This window comes from Acinonyx jubatus, chromosome E4, assembly GCF_027475565.1.
Source record: "Acinonyx jubatus isolate Ajub_Pintada_27869175 chromosome E4, VMU_Ajub_asm_v1.0, whole genome shotgun sequence".
Taxonomy (NCBI): domain Eukaryota; kingdom Metazoa; phylum Chordata; class Mammalia; order Carnivora; family Felidae; genus Acinonyx; species Acinonyx jubatus.
The window spans coordinates 44,450,152-44,467,370 of record NC_069395.1 but is presented as its reverse complement, the minus strand read 5'-3'; the positions used below and the strand labels follow the sequence as shown (position 1 = coordinate 44,467,370).

At 40.6% G+C, this 17,219-nt stretch overlaps 1 protein-coding gene across 3 annotated transcripts in view; it reads right to left on the bottom strand.

The window, feature by feature from the left end:
* Positions 1 to 17,219, bottom strand: part of TSEN15 (tRNA splicing endonuclease subunit 15) — a 122,386-nt gene that overhangs the window by 80,931 nt on the left and 24,236 nt on the right. The window contains exons 4-5 of one of the 3 annotated variants that reach the window (XM_027074368.2): positions 12,923 to 13,064; positions 11,011 to 12,393 (exon numbers count right to left, since the gene is read on the bottom strand). The exons of the other annotated variants lie outside the window; for them this stretch is intronic. Of the exons in view, the coding sequence (XP_026930169.1) occupies positions 12,373 to 12,393; positions 12,923 to 13,064 (163 nt within the window). The 3' untranslated portion in view covers positions 11,011 to 12,372. Of the gene's footprint in view, positions 1 to 11,010; positions 12,394 to 12,922; positions 13,065 to 17,219 lie in introns of those variants that run through there. 3 annotated transcript variants of the gene reach the window in all.

Below are 17,219 nucleotides of genomic sequence, written 5' to 3'. Positions count from 1 at the left end.
CTAGAAAACTTAAAATTACATTGTGGTTCACATTATCTTCTAGATGTTTTCCTCACCACGTCTTTCTACCCTTCATCTTTTCCACCTGGTACTCTGCTAACATCAGGCATGCCAAATGACTAACAAAGCAGGCCACCGTGTTCTATAATCTTATACAGTTCATTTTAAATGAAAATTAGAATGCCCTTGAACTATCACAGCCCATTCCACCTGTGGTGGTTTAAAAATATATGCACAGTCTCCTTTCAAAAGGTAAACTCTAATTTTTCTCCCCTGCATTTTGGACTGTACTTAGTGACATGCTTCTATGAATGAATAGAATAAAGCCAAAGTGTCACATGTGTTATAAAAGGCATTCTCTTTCCTCCATTCCCTCTCTCTCACATCATTCACCCTGAGTGCAGCCAGCTGCCACATCTCTTTCTAGAGAATCACACAGGCCTATGGAGAGTTCCACATGACGAGGTACTGAGGCATCCTGCCAAGCATCTTGGATCCCCTGGGCAGCCCTAGTCAAGCCTTCAGAGGACGACAGTTCCAGCCAATGTCTTCATGATAATTTCATGAGAGATCCTGAGTCAAAGCCACCCAGTTAAGCAGGTCCCAAATTTCTAAATCACAGAAACTGTAAGGTAATTAATGTTAGCTGTCTTCAGCAGATGAGTTTTGGAATAATTTGTTACACAGCAAGAAATAACTAATACACTACTCGCACCCCACATACCCTCCCCACTCCCACATTAGGAAAGGAAAATAAGAAAGGAAGTTGTTAAGAGCTCACACTTAGGTTTCACTTACTTAGATATCAAGATTTGGTTCAAAATCATCCCCTCTGTGAAGACTTTCCTAACAAACCCCAGCCAATTCTCATATGTCTATACTAATATTTTTAATTTAGAAAATTTTGTGTACATTTTGAAATCAGAGTTTTAACTAAAGACATATGTCCTGTTTTTAATTTAAAAATAAAATTTTTTCAGGGGCCCCTGGATGGCTCAGTTGGTTAATCGTCCGACCTTGGCTCAGATCATGATCTTGCTGTTCCCGAATTCAAGCCTGGTGTCAGGCTCTGTGCTGACAGCTCAGAACCTGGAGCCTGTTTCAGATTCTGTGTCTCCTTCTCTCTCTCCGCCGCTCATGATCTGTCTCTCTCTCTCAAAAATAAATAAACATTAAAAAACATTTTTTAAAAATAAAAAATAAAAATAAATAAATATATATATTTTTCCCTTGGGCGCCTGGGTGGCTCAGTCAGTTGACTGACTGACTCTTGATTTTGGCTCAGGTCATGATCCCAGGGTCATGGGATCAATCCCTGGTCAGGCTCTGCACTGAGCACGGAGACTGCTTGGGATTCTCCTCTCTCTCTCTGTCTCTCTCCCTCTGCATCTCTGCCCTGCTCACACTCTCTCTCTTTCTAAAAAAAAAAAAAAAAAAAAAAAAAATTTATTTATTTTGAGAGAGAAAGAGAGAGTGAGGGGGAGGGGCAGAGAGAGAGAGTAAATAGAGAATCCTAAGCAGGCTCTAGTTAGCACCCGATGTGGGGCATGATCTCACAAACCATGAGATCATGACCTGAGCCAAAATCAAGAGTTGGACAACCAACTGAGCCACACAAGCATCCCCAAAATAATTTTTTTTTCTGAATACAAAAGTGATAAATACACATGGTAGAAATTTTGCAATAGTCTAAAAAGAAGAGAATTTAAATCACCTAAAATGTGATCTCACTGAGGAAAATACTATTAATATTTTTAATATCCATTTTTGCATATATTTTTTACATAAATAGGGTTATTTTGCACATGCAGCTTTTCATCCTCTTTTTCTCATGCAGTGACCTCATTTCTCAGTTCCATGACCTCCTCACTTTAGTTACTGACTCCAGGGTCAAGCTGTAGTTTGAACACTTGCTACTGAAAGTGTGGTTCGTGGACCAGCTACACTGGCAACAACTGAGAGCTTATTAGAAATGCAAAATCCATCATGATCTCACTTCAGGACATTTGCACTTGCTCTCCCTTTGTCTATAAGGCTAATCTCCCAGTTACTCGCTGGGCTCATTCCTTCACTGCATTCTGGTCTCCGCTCCAATGCTGTCTGCAGAGAAAAGCCATTCCTGATATCCCACCTGAGGTTGCATTCTCGTTGCACTCTGTTCTCTTACTCTGCTTTACTTTCTTCAAGTATTACCATCACTTGACGTTATTTTAGATGTATTCATTTTTTTATTTCCTGCCACAAATATTTTTGGAACCCTCACTATGTGTCAGGCACTGTCCTTCCTACAAGCTTTGGGAACACAGAAGGGAGCAAAATACACCCTACATCCTGCACTCTAATGTAAGCATGCTATATAGATATGTTGTTAGCTATTATTTCATGTTTCTTTACTTATTCATCCCTTCAGAAGAGGCCCAATCCTCACCATCAACAGAAGGCTCCATGCCAGGTCCCATGACTTAAACCCACCCTGAACAGTCCAGCTTCTCTTTAGAGGGAATTTTTCAATGTGCTTTTGTGCTGTGTTGAGCTAAGTTTAACTTGGTTGTTTGAAACTCCATGAATTGTCCCGATACAATTTCCTTGCAGTGGAAATTTCCCTTACTTGTTGTAAGCTTCCAGCTACATAGCGAGTCTTATTCCTGTGCAATTTATCTAAGTTCAAAGGGGTTCCCAAAATGGGACCAAATAATTTTGTCATCATCATCATAATTGTCGTTGTCATCACCATCAGCAGCAGCAGCAGCTACAGCAGCAGCAGGGTTAGGGCTGATAAAAATTTCCAAAGACAGAGTTTATCTTTACTGTCTTCTTACTTTATCTGGTACCTCCTTCTTACCCTCCTGCACATCTAGGTTCCATTTCTTGGAACCTGGCCCTCAACTGGTTATCATGTATTCCCTCCTAAGGTGGCAAGGTGCACCTCAATGGGAAGGCTTGGAGACCGCAAAGGGGGGTGGGTGAGGAACACTGATAGCTTATTATGCATCAGGCTCCCCTTATCCCCACACAATCCTCTCAATGTGTGAGGAAAACACAACCTAGAAGGACATACTTTGTCCATCATTTTCCAGATGAGAAAACTGAGGCTCAAGGAGATTATGTAACCCTCCCACATCACCATCTCCCACTGGATGGTCTGAAGTCAGCTCTGCCTTCCAATCCTCCTGAGCCTCAAAAATTCAAAGGAGCACATTTCTGATGATGGATTATCTAAAGCCCAGAATGGAGGGCGTTTTTTAAAAAACAGGCAGAGGTGGGAGCAAGTGATGTAGGTATTGATGACACAGGGTCCATGCAGCCAGACTTCTCAATTACAGGTGCACCAAAATGCAGAGACAGACTGTATCTCAGGTAGTGCCTGCACTGATGCCTTCATCTGGCAGAAGTGCAATGGCAAGGCCCAAAGTGGAGGAATTATACTCATTTAAGCCTGAAGGATTAAGATTACAACGTACAGTCCAGGAAAAGCACACCTACGTGATTATATTTACAGGAACCAGATTTTCTAATAGGGGATGAGAGAAGAGGTAACCAGTTTTCGCCCCTTTATAAAATCACAGGGGCGCCTGGGTGGCTTAGTCCGTTAAGCATCTGACTTCAGCTCAGGTCATGATCTCACAGTTTGTGGGTTCGAGCCCCTCACTGGGCTCTGTGCTGACAGCTCGGAGCCTGGAGCCTGCTTCAGATTCTGTGTCTTCCTCTCTCTCTGCCCCTCCCCTGCTCATGCCCTGTCTCTCTCTCTCAAAAATGAATGTTAAAAAAAAAGCATTTAAAACTGCAGTATCCCCCTCTAAAATCATCAACAGAAGTATCATCACCATAATTTTATAGTTGAGTAGGAAATTACCATTTCTAAGAGGGATTTCTAAATTCAGCAGTGTTCGCATGTCTTCATTCCCCTCCAGAATGGTTAAATGAAAATGAACAGCTTTAGCATAGAACAGAATGTGTAATAAAATATTAAGTAAGCTTTTCAGGCAGATATATTTTGTTTAGAAATCCCCATCTTGATCCCTAAAATTAACTAAGGCAAGGGATCAAAATACAACGGATCTCATAGCATAAGCATGTTTACACGAGCATATAGCATGCGATGAGATCTCTGATGCCCCAAGGAACTTAGGGCTCCTCTTTCTACATGGGGTTCACAGGGCAGAGAGGCTTCCAATACATGTCCTGTCATTAGAATGGGCAGGAATAAGACTGGATGATGAGCAGTCCCTCTCTGAACATTTGGACGTCATCAAACAAAACATTTATTGAGCTCCTACTCTGTGCCAAGTACTGCACTACTGACAGGTAGGATGTGGTTTGATGGGTAAAATAAGATGTACACTCGGAAAATTAAATAGTTCTTGTGAGTATAAATACGTGTGTTAATGATAATGAACACCTTCTGTTTGTGAATGTCACAGGATAATATTTTGATATATTAAATGGTATGTTTTCCCTTCTCAGTAATTCTTGTTACCTGTGAACCTTTTCCCACACAGGATTTCTTGGCACACTGCCTCAGGGATGGGATTAGACTACAGAACAAAGGAGGCAAATTCTTGCCTTTTGAATTTCAAAACCTGAAATCTTGGTAAAAACAGTATGTCTGGAAGAAAAATAGATCTGGAAATGGTTATAGTTTTTTTTTCTAATCCTAAGATAAGATAAAACTGGGGGGTGGGGAGTGGGGAATGGCAGGGAGAGTAAAAGCAGAAAAGGTAGACACTTGAATGGGTCACTAAAGAGGCTTATGTTTGTCTCCTCTGCCCTGACCTCATTGGACGGAGTTCCTGGTGTAGAGGAGACACAATAGATAGTCCAGGAAACTGGGCAAATCCCTCATTTTGTGAGGGCAATCTGTGGCCAGCACCCAGCCTCTCATTTCTGGCTGCTGCCTCCAGGCTCAGGGAAAGCCTCACAGACCCCAGGCCCTTAGGGTCACTTACCCCGCATTTTGGGGACACGGCAGAGACTGCCTGGCTGAGGACGTGTATCTAGATGAAGAGGACCCAAAACAGCCTGCAAGTTACCCCCATATGCCCATGGAGTTCAGGGACAGAAGAAAATATTTTCCAAGTGCCCAAGAGGAATAGATGGGACAGACTCAGAACTGAAAGATCTTGTGGCCCGGGGCTGGGAGGACACAGTGGTAAATTGTGTGGGACACAGTCACTGTAGTGTGATGTGAGCAGGACAGCAGATGGCAGCATGGACTGATAAGAAACCCTGAGGACTGGTTATCTCCCCCCCAACTTTCTCTCCCCATCCCATGCTAATGCACTCTGACAGCTCCCTAGATCTGTACAAATACATCAGGTTCATGATTCCTCCTGATAATTATCCATCCCAGAAAAGAAGCCCCCTTGGGTTCTCTGTCACAAACCCAGCCCCATCTATACATTCACGCTTAACCAGCTTCCTTCAGAAAAATTCTCACAGGGTTCAACTATACTCCTGACATGGTAGGCACATTTTTTTTCATTCTTAAGAAATAAAGAGAAGACCAGGCAACATATCCTGTGTAACAGCCCATGAGACATCGCAAGAGAAGAGTAGGTCTACAGTGATCCTAGGTTCCTGATACCTACAATATCTCCCTTCTTAGCTCAGATTCTAAATCTAGAACCTGAGCAGAATGGTGGGGAAAGTGTCTTCCAAGCTCTCCTCTCCTTGTCAGCCTTCTAAGTTGCCCCTTTTCCCACTTTTGTGATGCCTGGTGTCCAGTGCTTCTTGCAATGTCCCCGTCTTCCCACTGCAACCTGAAACTCATTCACATTCAGGTCAAGGAACTTAGAACAGCATGAGGTTAACCCCTCCTCCTCCCCTGTTTCCACAGCCAATCAGTTGTTAAACCTACCTTGTCGCTATCTCTCCTTCCCTTTCCGTTACATGGAAATGCTGTTCTCTATCTCAGTCCAGGAACATGGCAGAATTGCACTTCCTCTCCTCCTTGAGGCTGATCTTGGCCAGCCATGTGACCCTTTGGCCAATGAAAGCTGGGCAGAGGGGATGTTGCTTTTGGTGGAAGTGGTTAATTGCAATATGTGAGACTACAACACTTTTTTCCGGCCGCTGGAACCGACAACATTTCAGATGGCAGAGGCTCTGCTGACCTGATTCTCAGAGTAAGGACTCCAAGTCTGTGTCCAATGGGTGTGTAATGTGACCAAGAAATCAACATTTTTTAACTAATTCACTGGTTATTACTGCATGTCATCAAGAGGGCATGACCACTGGTTGACCCAAGAGCTGGACCAGGTAATCAGAGGCTCCTCACCCTCTCCCCTATCCTTGGCATGAACACTCTGCCCACCATTCCCACCAGGGAAGCCATTTTCAAGGATGCAAGTTTGACAGAGCAATGCGTTGTTGAAACCATCCGAACGATACATGTGAGTGAAGCCAGTTACGATTTTCGCAGAGTGGGAGAGGAGATCTACTTATCTTGCAGCCACCCAAGATGAGCCTTGGATTTAAGATCCCTTGCTTATTAAAACTGCCATCTACCAATCTGGAGTGCTCTGCCTCTCTCTGTTCTCTCCCTGCCCAGTGTGTATGGGGGCCAGTTTTGCATTTCACCCCGGGAAATCCTTCGGCCGTGAACCAACAGCATCATAATCTAGCTCATCCTGACTCATACACTTGGGTTCCTGTTGAGCTTCAGGCTCTCATCACTTCTCACCTGAGCTCAAACACACGCTACTCAAAGTGTGGTGTGCACACTTATGGTATCCATAAAATATGGCCGGTTTGCAATGAAGTAAGTACAGATACTAAGAATAAACATTTAGAAATTCTTATAGCAATTTATCTGATTAATTTTATCTGTTCAATCTAATAATATTTGGGCTTACAGTCTCTCAAAATCTTAGCATTGTGCCTCACCCATGGGGTACTAGAAAAATGTTTGTCAAGTTGAATCAAAGCTTCATGATTAAGAAGTAGAATTACAATAGGCGTTCAAGCAACAGCAAGCAGATCTGGGGGATATTTAAGGTGCAAGACCCTTTCTCACTGAGTGTGAAACGATCATTTAAAAGTTCCTAGAGTCTACTCTGTACCAACACAAAAGTTAGCTCCAACAAGCAGGGAACATTCCTGAACTCTTTCTCACTTAACACTAAATACTGTTTTAAGTTTGCCTGCAAAACAGTGTGGGCATGAATGTATTTATTCTCTGGAATAAAACTTTGTAAATATATTGCCTCTGAATATGGTTTTCCAAATTATCCACAAATAGCTTGACATTTGACACTCTTGTTCAAGAGTACAAGAAGTTAATATAAGTGATCCCTAAATCTCTTCCCAACTCCCTCCAGGACTCACTAGAGTTGTTTTTCTTCCCCAGAGGTTTTTTTTGACATTAATACATGTCTCTGCACCACACAAGAAACAGGCAGCATGGCATCCTGAAAAGAACAGTGAGCTGGGTGTTGGGACACCTGGTTCTCACCCTCACTGCCCACTCACTTGCTACTACTACACGAAGCCATTGCTTAGCTACTGGGTGCACTAATTTCTCCTCCTAGTAAATGAGGATACTAAGTTAATAACAACAAGTACGTAACATCAGCTCTGCTGGGAGAATCAAAATAAAGAGTACAGAAGCCTTTGGTCGTAAATAAAGTGCTACGCAATTGAAACTTAGCCTTTATATAGAATACTGCCTTGGAATGCTCTCAGATTATCTTATACACATTGATTTTCTCCTCTCTGGCCAGATAGTAAGTCCTTAGAGGTGCACTGTGTAAGATCTCTTTGTATGCTACCTTTGGGACGTTCTGTCCTTTGGGACAAATAATATACATACAATGATTGTTTGAAAACTGTTCAATTTACCAAAAGTTGTTGAACCCCTTCACCATCAAGTCAAATGTGGGGCACCTGGGTGGCTCAGTCGGTTAAGCGTCCGACTTCAGCTCAGGTCACGATCTCACGATCCGGGAGTTCAAGCCCCGCGTCGGGCTCTGGGCTGATGGCTCAGAGCCTGGAGCCTGCTTCCGATTCTGTGTCTCCCTCTCTCTCTGCCCCTCCCCCGTTCATGCTCTGTCTCTCTCTGTCTCAAAAATAAATAAACGTTAAAAAAAAATTAAAAAAGTCAAATGCATAAACTTCATACACTGCATGACAGATATTCCTCCCTTACTGACATCCTTTCAGAATTTTGGTTAAGGAGAGTTGTAATTGGTTATCTGAGTTCCTTGAGGGAACAGGTCATATGTCATTAACCTTTGTATCCCACATTTACCTTAGTGTTGCAGACACACAGAAGGAGCCCAGCTAATGTCTGAAGATAAATTAATAAATGCATGGAGTGACTTTAAGGAAATACTTCCTAATATTACCTCCATTCAGTCACCCCAAAACCTAAAAAGCCAACTTTTGTTTGATTTTGGTTAAACTGGCTTTCAATTTCGCAGAATCCACCAAAACATTTTAAAAGTCCACCTGCCCAGTAAGTCACATGATTTTTCCATCCTCTGTCCTTAGCGAGCACAAGCAGTTCTTATTCAAAGATCATTAAAAGGATTGGGTTGCAAGAGTGAGAGTGTAAGGAATGGAACAGCTATCAGTCTGGAAAGAAAGGAAAATTGTACTAACTGTTCAGATACAACACCATTCTGCACAGTAAACAGAGTGCGGTGGAGGAATAAAGGGCTTCTATATAGAGGAGCTATAAGCTCTGGCAAGACCCACTGTGCTGCACTAGTGAAAAGCTTCCTGCTGGGGCTGCAATGGAAAACGTGACCTCACAGAGGAGTTGAGAACAGAAATGCTCAGAAAAAGATGACACATCAGAAGTTTTTGGTTAAGTCATTTGGTTCCAGGCATATAAAAGTTTCAGTTAAAAAATAATGCAGGTCACATGAACTTGGTAAGAGATTGCTATTCTCACCAGAGCTTAGAATTCCAAAGTGCCTCTGCCCTCATGTTCTTCACCTTTAGGAACACATTCATCTAGAGAGGCCCACGCCCTGGAAAGCAAAATAGGTTAGTCTGGAGTCACTGGATCTAGATTCGCCAATGTTCCACTGATCCATCCCAGCACAGAGGGCTCACTGACTAGGGACTCCAAAGAACAAAGGCCAAGACAGCACTGGAGAGAAGTCAGCAATGCCCTTTCCCCGTTCCTGCTCCCACATAGAGAGGACCCTCTTATAGGGAAAGTCTGTGTTTATTAGGGCAGCAATTTATGTCTTTTACCAACATTATAAGCCAGTTCAGTGAGTGTTTCAGAGCTGGGGTCTCTTGCTATGTGATGGGACCTTGAAGTTTACTTAATAAATTAGGCTTTTGCAAGGAAAAAAGGAAATGTGTCACTTCATATGGTTATGAATAAAACCATAGTCTAGGAAAAACACCCACCTCCCCACCCTTGCCCCAAACAAGCTTTTATTTTTCAATATAGATCTACATTTTGCACAAAGCATGAATCAAGTCACATATTTAATGTCAGTAGAGTATAATTTTACAGGCAGGCCAGAAAGGAAAAGGGGGGATGTAAGCACGTAAAACTTATTTATATTTTTTATTTATGTCTACTCCCCACAGATTGAAAAGAAATTTTCAAGAGCACCACTTCTGAAGCTAACCTACTCCCAGCGCCTGAAAATTTGGTGCTTATTGAGCACTGCCCTCTGGTGTCCAAATGGATTCCTTTAGTTTGCCTTGAGGCAAAAAAGTAAGCCTCTCTATAATTAAACTAGTCTACAATCCGCATTCATTTTCACTAAATATTTACGGAGAGCCTAGTACATGCGAGTTTGTGGAAGGAGATGAGATACACAGATGTAAAAGAAAAAAAGACACGGTTCCTTGCTGTGTTCTTACGGGGCCCAAAATCTAACAAGAGAAAGCGGCTGCAATCACACAGTTAATTTGATCATACAGAAGAAAACCCTTTACCTAGTTTCTCAGTCAAATGGGACTGACACATCTGGGTTGTCTCCCTTTCCAAACTGTTCTCAACCATTATTCATGTTAGCAGGTATCTGGCAGGCTTTGGATAGAAGAGTCTTTGAAGTACAACCTTTGTACCCCTTTGGTGAAGGGGACATTCTGAAATAGAGAAGCCATCCTCTATTATAATGATCAAGGCCTAGTTTGAAAGGTTTCTGTGGGAATGCTCCTTTGAGTTAACCCCAGAAGATACTTCTGGTCTTGTGGACACCTAAGAGCTCACTGGTTACCAGATCTGACATACAAATCTAACATTCATTAAGCCTCACATTTCTTTCTGAAAATGCAGACTTTTTTTGTAGCACTGTGATGAGAAGGCTCAAACGGAATCAAGTGGTAGAGACCCTAAGAATAGATCATAAACTGTCTTAGGATCCTTAGGTCTACAAATTGCCAACTGGAGTCACAGAAACACACATTGTTTTGAACGGGTGCATTTTCAGACCTTCTGGGAAAGCAGAGGGAGTCTGAAGGAGTTGTCAAGACTTTCCATCAAGAATAAAAGTGAAATTCAAATATCATCAAAGGAAAGTAGTCAGGAATGACTACAGACCAAGAACGATGCTTTACACTATTTTATAACGTTCCTCCTTTTTGCCACTTTTGCATTCTTGCTCCTGTTGTCTTTTAGTGTAGTTAGCTGTGACTTGCTTCTCACCATCAGAACATGCCCAACGTGACAGGATTTATTGTAACATTACACTGATTACATGGTAAAATTATGAGATCCATCTTGCTGAGACTTTCTCCCTTGCTGGCTTTGAGGAAAACAACCAGCTGTGCTGGCAAGGCCCATGTGGCAAAGAGCTGAGGGTGGCCTCTTGCCAGCAGCCCACTAGGGACTGAGACCATCAGTCCAACAGCCCACAGGGAATCGAAAGCTGCTAACAACCACACGAGGAAGGCAAGGAAGCCTTGCCCAGTCAAGCCTCAGATGAGACTGGCCTGAATGCAGCCTTACAAAGAACCCAACTTTGAGATATTAAATGTATGTTATTGTAGGTTGCTAAGTTTGTGGTACTATTATTATGCAATGATAGATGACTAATATTGATCTCAAGATATTTTATTTTAAAACATTGTTATTATAAAAGTGATACAAGAAAAACAGAAGACAAAGTCATCCATTTATTGCTCTGTCACCCTACTGTAAGTGCAGTTAATAATTTGTCACCCTTTCTTTATATGCTTGGTGTGTTATTTACATCCATGGTCCTACCCATTCATACACTTCCATATCTTGTTTCATTAATTATATATTTTCTCATGTTTTTCATTATATTCACTACTAATGTTTAATGAGTACATAACGTACCACTCATTGGATATATTGGCTATCTGTATCTGTTTAATGACTATTTCCCTATACCAGAGGTTGGCAAACTATGGCTCTACATTTGTAAATAAAGTTTTATTGGAACACAGCCACGCCCACTTACTTACATACTGTCTATGGTTATTTTCGTACTACAAAGAGCACATTTGAGAAGTTTTAAGAGAGACTATATGGTCTGCAAAGCCTAAAATATTTCCCTTCTGGCCATTTATAGTAAAAGTTTGCTGACCACTGCCTTAAACTTTTAAGTGGTTTACAATTTGGGTTATTACAACTAATACCACTTAGAATATCTTTGTGCATATAATTTTGTATACTCTAGGCAACATAATTGGGAGGTATTAAACAAAAGTGGAATAACTGGGTCTACTTAACAAAGATGTTTCTATGGCTGGCACTGTCCCTCACCATCTCTCTAACATTCTAGCCAGGATACAATAATGGCAGTGGTAATAAGAATGGAAAGCAAGGCCCCGTACTTTCATAGGTAGCACTTCTCTGGTCCCTATTAATCCACCTGTGCATGTACTTTTATGGTTGGAATGAGCATATTTTTACTTTTGGTGTAAAGTCAACAGTAATTGCCACATAAAAACCAACTGGAAGAAAACTTGGGGATTTAAAAGTAAACTGAGCAAACTCTCCAGATGTCAAGTTGTCCATGAAATGCCATTCCAGGCTAGCTGTAGTGGCCAAAAGGCACTAAGTGCGTTGAATAAGAAAAAGGTGACAGTCTCAACAACGTGTAAGCAGTGGCGGCAACGAACAGTGAGGCAGCTATGAGTGGGGGAGACAGAAGAAACACATGTGTTCTACCCCTCTGAACACATCCTAAGCATAAATTTGTATATAACTATAATTAAACTGTCTCCAGATAAGAAAGTTCTAGAGCAACTATCCTATACCTAGGAACAACAACAAAAAATTCTTCTATCTGGGAAAGTTTTATTCCTCAAAAAGAAAAACTTATGGAATGGGACCAGCTAAGTCAACCCTAACTATCTCTGAGATAAAGGATGAATCAGGTTGACGGATCTCAAATCCAATCCCAAAGTAAGCATCAGGAAGAATAGGTGTCATCTTCTAAGGGAAATATTCTGCAATTAAAAAAAAAAAAAAAAAAAAAAAAAGATCAGGATGGACCTTTTCCCCAGTATGGAAGGTAACTTAAAAGCAAAATCAGATAGATATTTAATGTAATTATCCCAATTACACCAACAAAATATATAAAGAAACCATATACAACATATTTACTTTATTAAAATATTCCTATCAAAATGCCAACCCATTTAACATTTTCTAAAGATGTATTCTTTTGGCTGAAACTTTTATAAGCCTTTATATTCCACATTAGTTAATTATCAAATAGTATCATGACTTTATAAAGTACTCTAGGAAATGATGAAATTCTCCAAAGAATAAGTAAATCTAATTATTTTTGTGAAACCTAGGAACATATTACTTTAAACAAAACAGCCAGTTTTCTGAGGTGTGAAAATCAGGTCATTTTTTCCTTGAATTTTCATATTGCAAAGGAAGTTGAATGGCTTGATTCACACTTCAAAACATGTCATAATTTTCTTTTTTTTTTTTCCACTGTTTACTGATAGTTGCCTCAAAACTGACCTGAGGGTCTGGCAGCATAAATCCATCAGTAAGTTTATAATAGACTATTGTGGAATCGGTCTCCACTATGGCCAAAGTAAAAGACATTGGCAAATCTGGATCACCTTGCAATTTTCGAGATGCCTTCAAGATCTCCCTTATCCTGAAAATAAAGCCATAATACATTTAGGATTCATAGTCACTCAATTAATAATAAGATCAAACACTGTAAAATCTTGGGGAAGAGAGAGTCAATAACATTATATCCACAGTGCTGACTCAGGAAATGTCTGAAAGCTCAAATATAAACATCTAAAGTTGCCATCTCATACAGAAAATCCTGCAACTAAGAGCCATTTACTGAAAGCCATCTTTCAGTCCCTTTTGTATTTACCCGTCTCTCCTGATCATCGTACATGAGAAAATTACTGCATTCTGGAACCTACAGAATAGGGTACTAACAGTGTTCAGTGAGTCTACATTGTCTAGGGATCCTGGGAATTCATTGTCCAATTTTCCAACTTGGTATCATATGGCAGAACAATGTGGTATTCAGGTTTGCTTTAAAAAAAAAAAAGGTTATGATAAACATTTCCAAGTTTCTACATGGTATTAATCATTTCTACCTTTAAATGGCTATATAGTATCTATTGACTCAAAATTTACCCAATCATCCCCCTATTTCTATAAAGTTCTTTGAGGCCTTTTAGGGGGAGGAGGGTACTAACAAAGATGTGGTTATGAGGTTAGTTGTTTCTGTTGGGTCTTTCCAAGGATTGGAATTATTATATATGAATATAAATATTTTTATGGTTCTCAATATGTATTCTGATACTTAACAGAAGCTAAGAGAAAAATATAGAGAGGAATAAAACTTTTTTTCTTATAAGGTTATATATCAAGCATCAATTTTATAAAGGATTTCAGTTTGCCTGCTATGGAAAATAATGTACCAAATCGAATATCTAGGTCTTCAAAGTTCTATTAGCTTTTGTTTACCACAAACTAAAAATCCTTATTACCTACTCAATAAAGCCTATGTTCAATAATTCAGTAAAATGTATCCTCCAGAGGAGCTTTCTTAAAAAGGCAAATAAAAAATGATCAGTTGTGGGGCGCCTGGGTGGCGCAGTCGGTTAAGCCTCCGACTTCAGCCAGGTCACGATCTCGCGGTCCGTGAGTTCGAGCCCCGTGTCAGGCTCTGGGCTGATGGCTCAGAGCGTGGAGCCTGTTTCCGATTCTGTGTCTCCCTCCCTCTCTGCCCCTCCCCCATTCATGCTCTGTCCCTCTCTGTCCCAAAAATAAATAAACGTTGAAAAAAAAATTAAAAAAAAATGATCAGTTGTTTTTTTCATTAAGCTAACCAATTCTCCAGAAATTGCAAAAAGATTTACTGGCATATTAACATGCTACAAGTGAATACATAAATAACTCAATATTCTTGTGTTCTTTAGCACAAGTGTAATTTATCCCCTTAAGTTCTACTTCCCATCCCTAAGTAAAAATTCTTATGGTCACTCTTCACTCATCTTATTAGCTATTAAATCTATAAACAATCTAAAAAGAAAAGTCTCTGCTTTGAAGCATTCTTACTACAATAATTATAATTTAAAAAAAAAACATTACAGAGACTGGAGAATTTAGTGATTTAAAAACAGCAATAAACTTTTAGAAAGCTGGAACTAAATTATTCTTGCTAAAATATCACTTAATCACTTTATGTCACCCAGTGATAAGTGGTTTGTGAAAACAGTTGCTAAAGGCTGCTTACCTACTACCTCTCATTTAAGTGTTCACAGGTATGTAATGATATAAGGAGGGAATGTGTTTCTAACTTTTTTTCCTCAGAGTCAAGCCATTTCTAAAACGACCTTGAGTGAGTCAAGTCAACAATATGGTAATACTTCAGTTGTTAAGCATAACTGTCAGGCAACATTTATTGGATATATAAAATCTGTCTACCTGGCAAAATCTTAATTCCTTTTCAGGAATTAGCAAAACATCATCTTCTCTCTTAAGTCTTCCCTGTCACCTTTCCCCAACATCTAGGCAAAGTCATGTATCTTACCTTACAGGCGCACCTTGTGCAAACCTATACTACTATAATTGCTACCTTGTATTTATACCTCTCAGTGTCTGTTTTCCATTGGACTGTACCCATTTTCAGTGCTGAAGATAAACACATTAGCCCAATGCCCAATATTGTAGTAGAATATCTGGGCAGAATGAATTAATGAAGCTTTGAACAAAGATTTCATATGGCTAAATATATTTCTGACAAATACTTTTCTAAAGTTTACTATGCAATTCTATTGTACTAAATAAAAGTTTACCTGGTCTTGAGAGATCACGATCATTTTTGGTACTTACTACTGTAGATACCATGGTAGATGGTGTATCAAAGAACTCCCTAGAATTTCTTGAAAGTATCTGCTATTTGCTTGGTTTTTATTCATCAAAACATTCTAATTATTTTATCACTTGTCTCCACACCAGAACTTGGCCAACTATAGTCATCTGTTTCTTCATGGCCAATGAGCTAGGAATGACCTCTGTCTTTAAATGGTACATTTTAAATGGTCATTGGGGCGCCTGGGTGGCTCAGTCGGTTAAGCGTCCGACTTCAGCTCAGGTCACGATCTCGCGGTCCGCGAGTTCAAGCCCCGCGTCGGGCTCTGGGCTCAGAGCCTGGAGCCTGCTTCCGATTCTGTGTCTCCCTCTCTCTCTGACCCTCCCCGTTCATGCTGTGTCTCTCTCTGTCTCAAAAATAAATAAACGTTAAAAAAAAATTTTTTTTTTAAATAAATGGTCATATAAGTATCTACACAATAGCCACGATTTTGCTACTTTGTCCACAAAGCCTAAATATTTCCTACTTGGCCCTTTCAGAAAAGATTTGCTGACCCCTACTGTATACTATGAAAAAGGTTAAAAATACGAATTGTAAGAAATGACCATCAGGGCAGTGTACTTTTTTTCAAAACTATTTATTCAAAAGGAAGAGCAGAAGGAGGTTCTACTTCTAATTAGAACGTAGAAGACCTCAAAAACGGCCATTCCTACCATAACAAAGAAAAAACACCTGAATTTTTTAAAAATATCACATTTTTCTTTAAAGGCATAAAAGAAATGTGAACACAGAGTTTAGAGGAAATACACTTTAATGAGAACTGAGTCCTTCTCAGGTAAGTAGAGAACATGAGATAAGCCACTTCCATCCCTGAGGGCAATTGCAAAGTGTGGGCACAGTGGCTAGATGAGGAAGCCAGTCACAGGTGAGCAACTTCACTTTGACAAAAGAAGGCATCAATACCTGTAAGAGCCACACATGACCTAGCATGGTGGACTGAAGTCTGTAGGGACACCAGTCCCTCCAGTTCACCAACTCTCCTTTATAGGACTAATGCTGCATTTAGGGGACAGCATGAGAAGTTAGGGCAGGGACTGGAAAATAGCAAGCAAGCTCTAATCACAAAGGCCTCACGAAGAGAGAGGTCTGATTCCATTCTCAAGACATCGGAAACTAGAAGAGAATGGAGATAACTAAAGTTGTAACTCAGCCATGACTAATCTTGACTTCTGACTACATTGACTAAATCAGGCCCTGACTCAACTTGCCAGATAGAGGAAAGGATGAGCTCCTTGGGGGCATGGAGTAGACAACATGGGTCTCTTATTTATTTATTTATTTATTTTTTCAACGTTTTTTATTTATTTTTGGGACAGAGAGAGACAGAGCATGAACGGGGGAGGGGCAGAGAGAGAGGGAGACACAGAATCGGAAACAGGCTCCAGGCTCCGAGCCATCAGCCCAGAGCCCGACGCGGGGCTCGAACTCACGGACCGCGAGATCGTGACCTGGCTGAAGTCGGACGCTCAACTGACTGCGCCACCCAGGCGCCCCATGGGTCTCTTATTTATACACAATGTCCAGACACAGTGAACAATTCTAAGCTATGTGAAGAAGCAAGAAAATGTATCTAATAGGGGTGCCTGGGTGGCTCAGTCAGTTAAGTGTCCGACTTCAGCTCAGGCCATGATCTCATGATCTGTGAGTCTGAGCTCCACATCGGGCTCTGTGCTGACAGCTCAGAGCTTGGAGCCTGCTTCTGATTCTGTGTCCCTCTCTTTGCCCCTCCCATGCTTGCACTCTGTCTCTCTCTCTCTCCCCCAAAAATAAATAAACATTAAAAAAATTTTTTTAATTAAAAAAAAACAATGTATCTAATAATCAAGCGCAAAAAGTCAATATAAGAAGACCTTCAGAAAACTAAGGTTGTTGAAAAACTCAGATGTTGGTTGGAAGGAATAGCTAAAG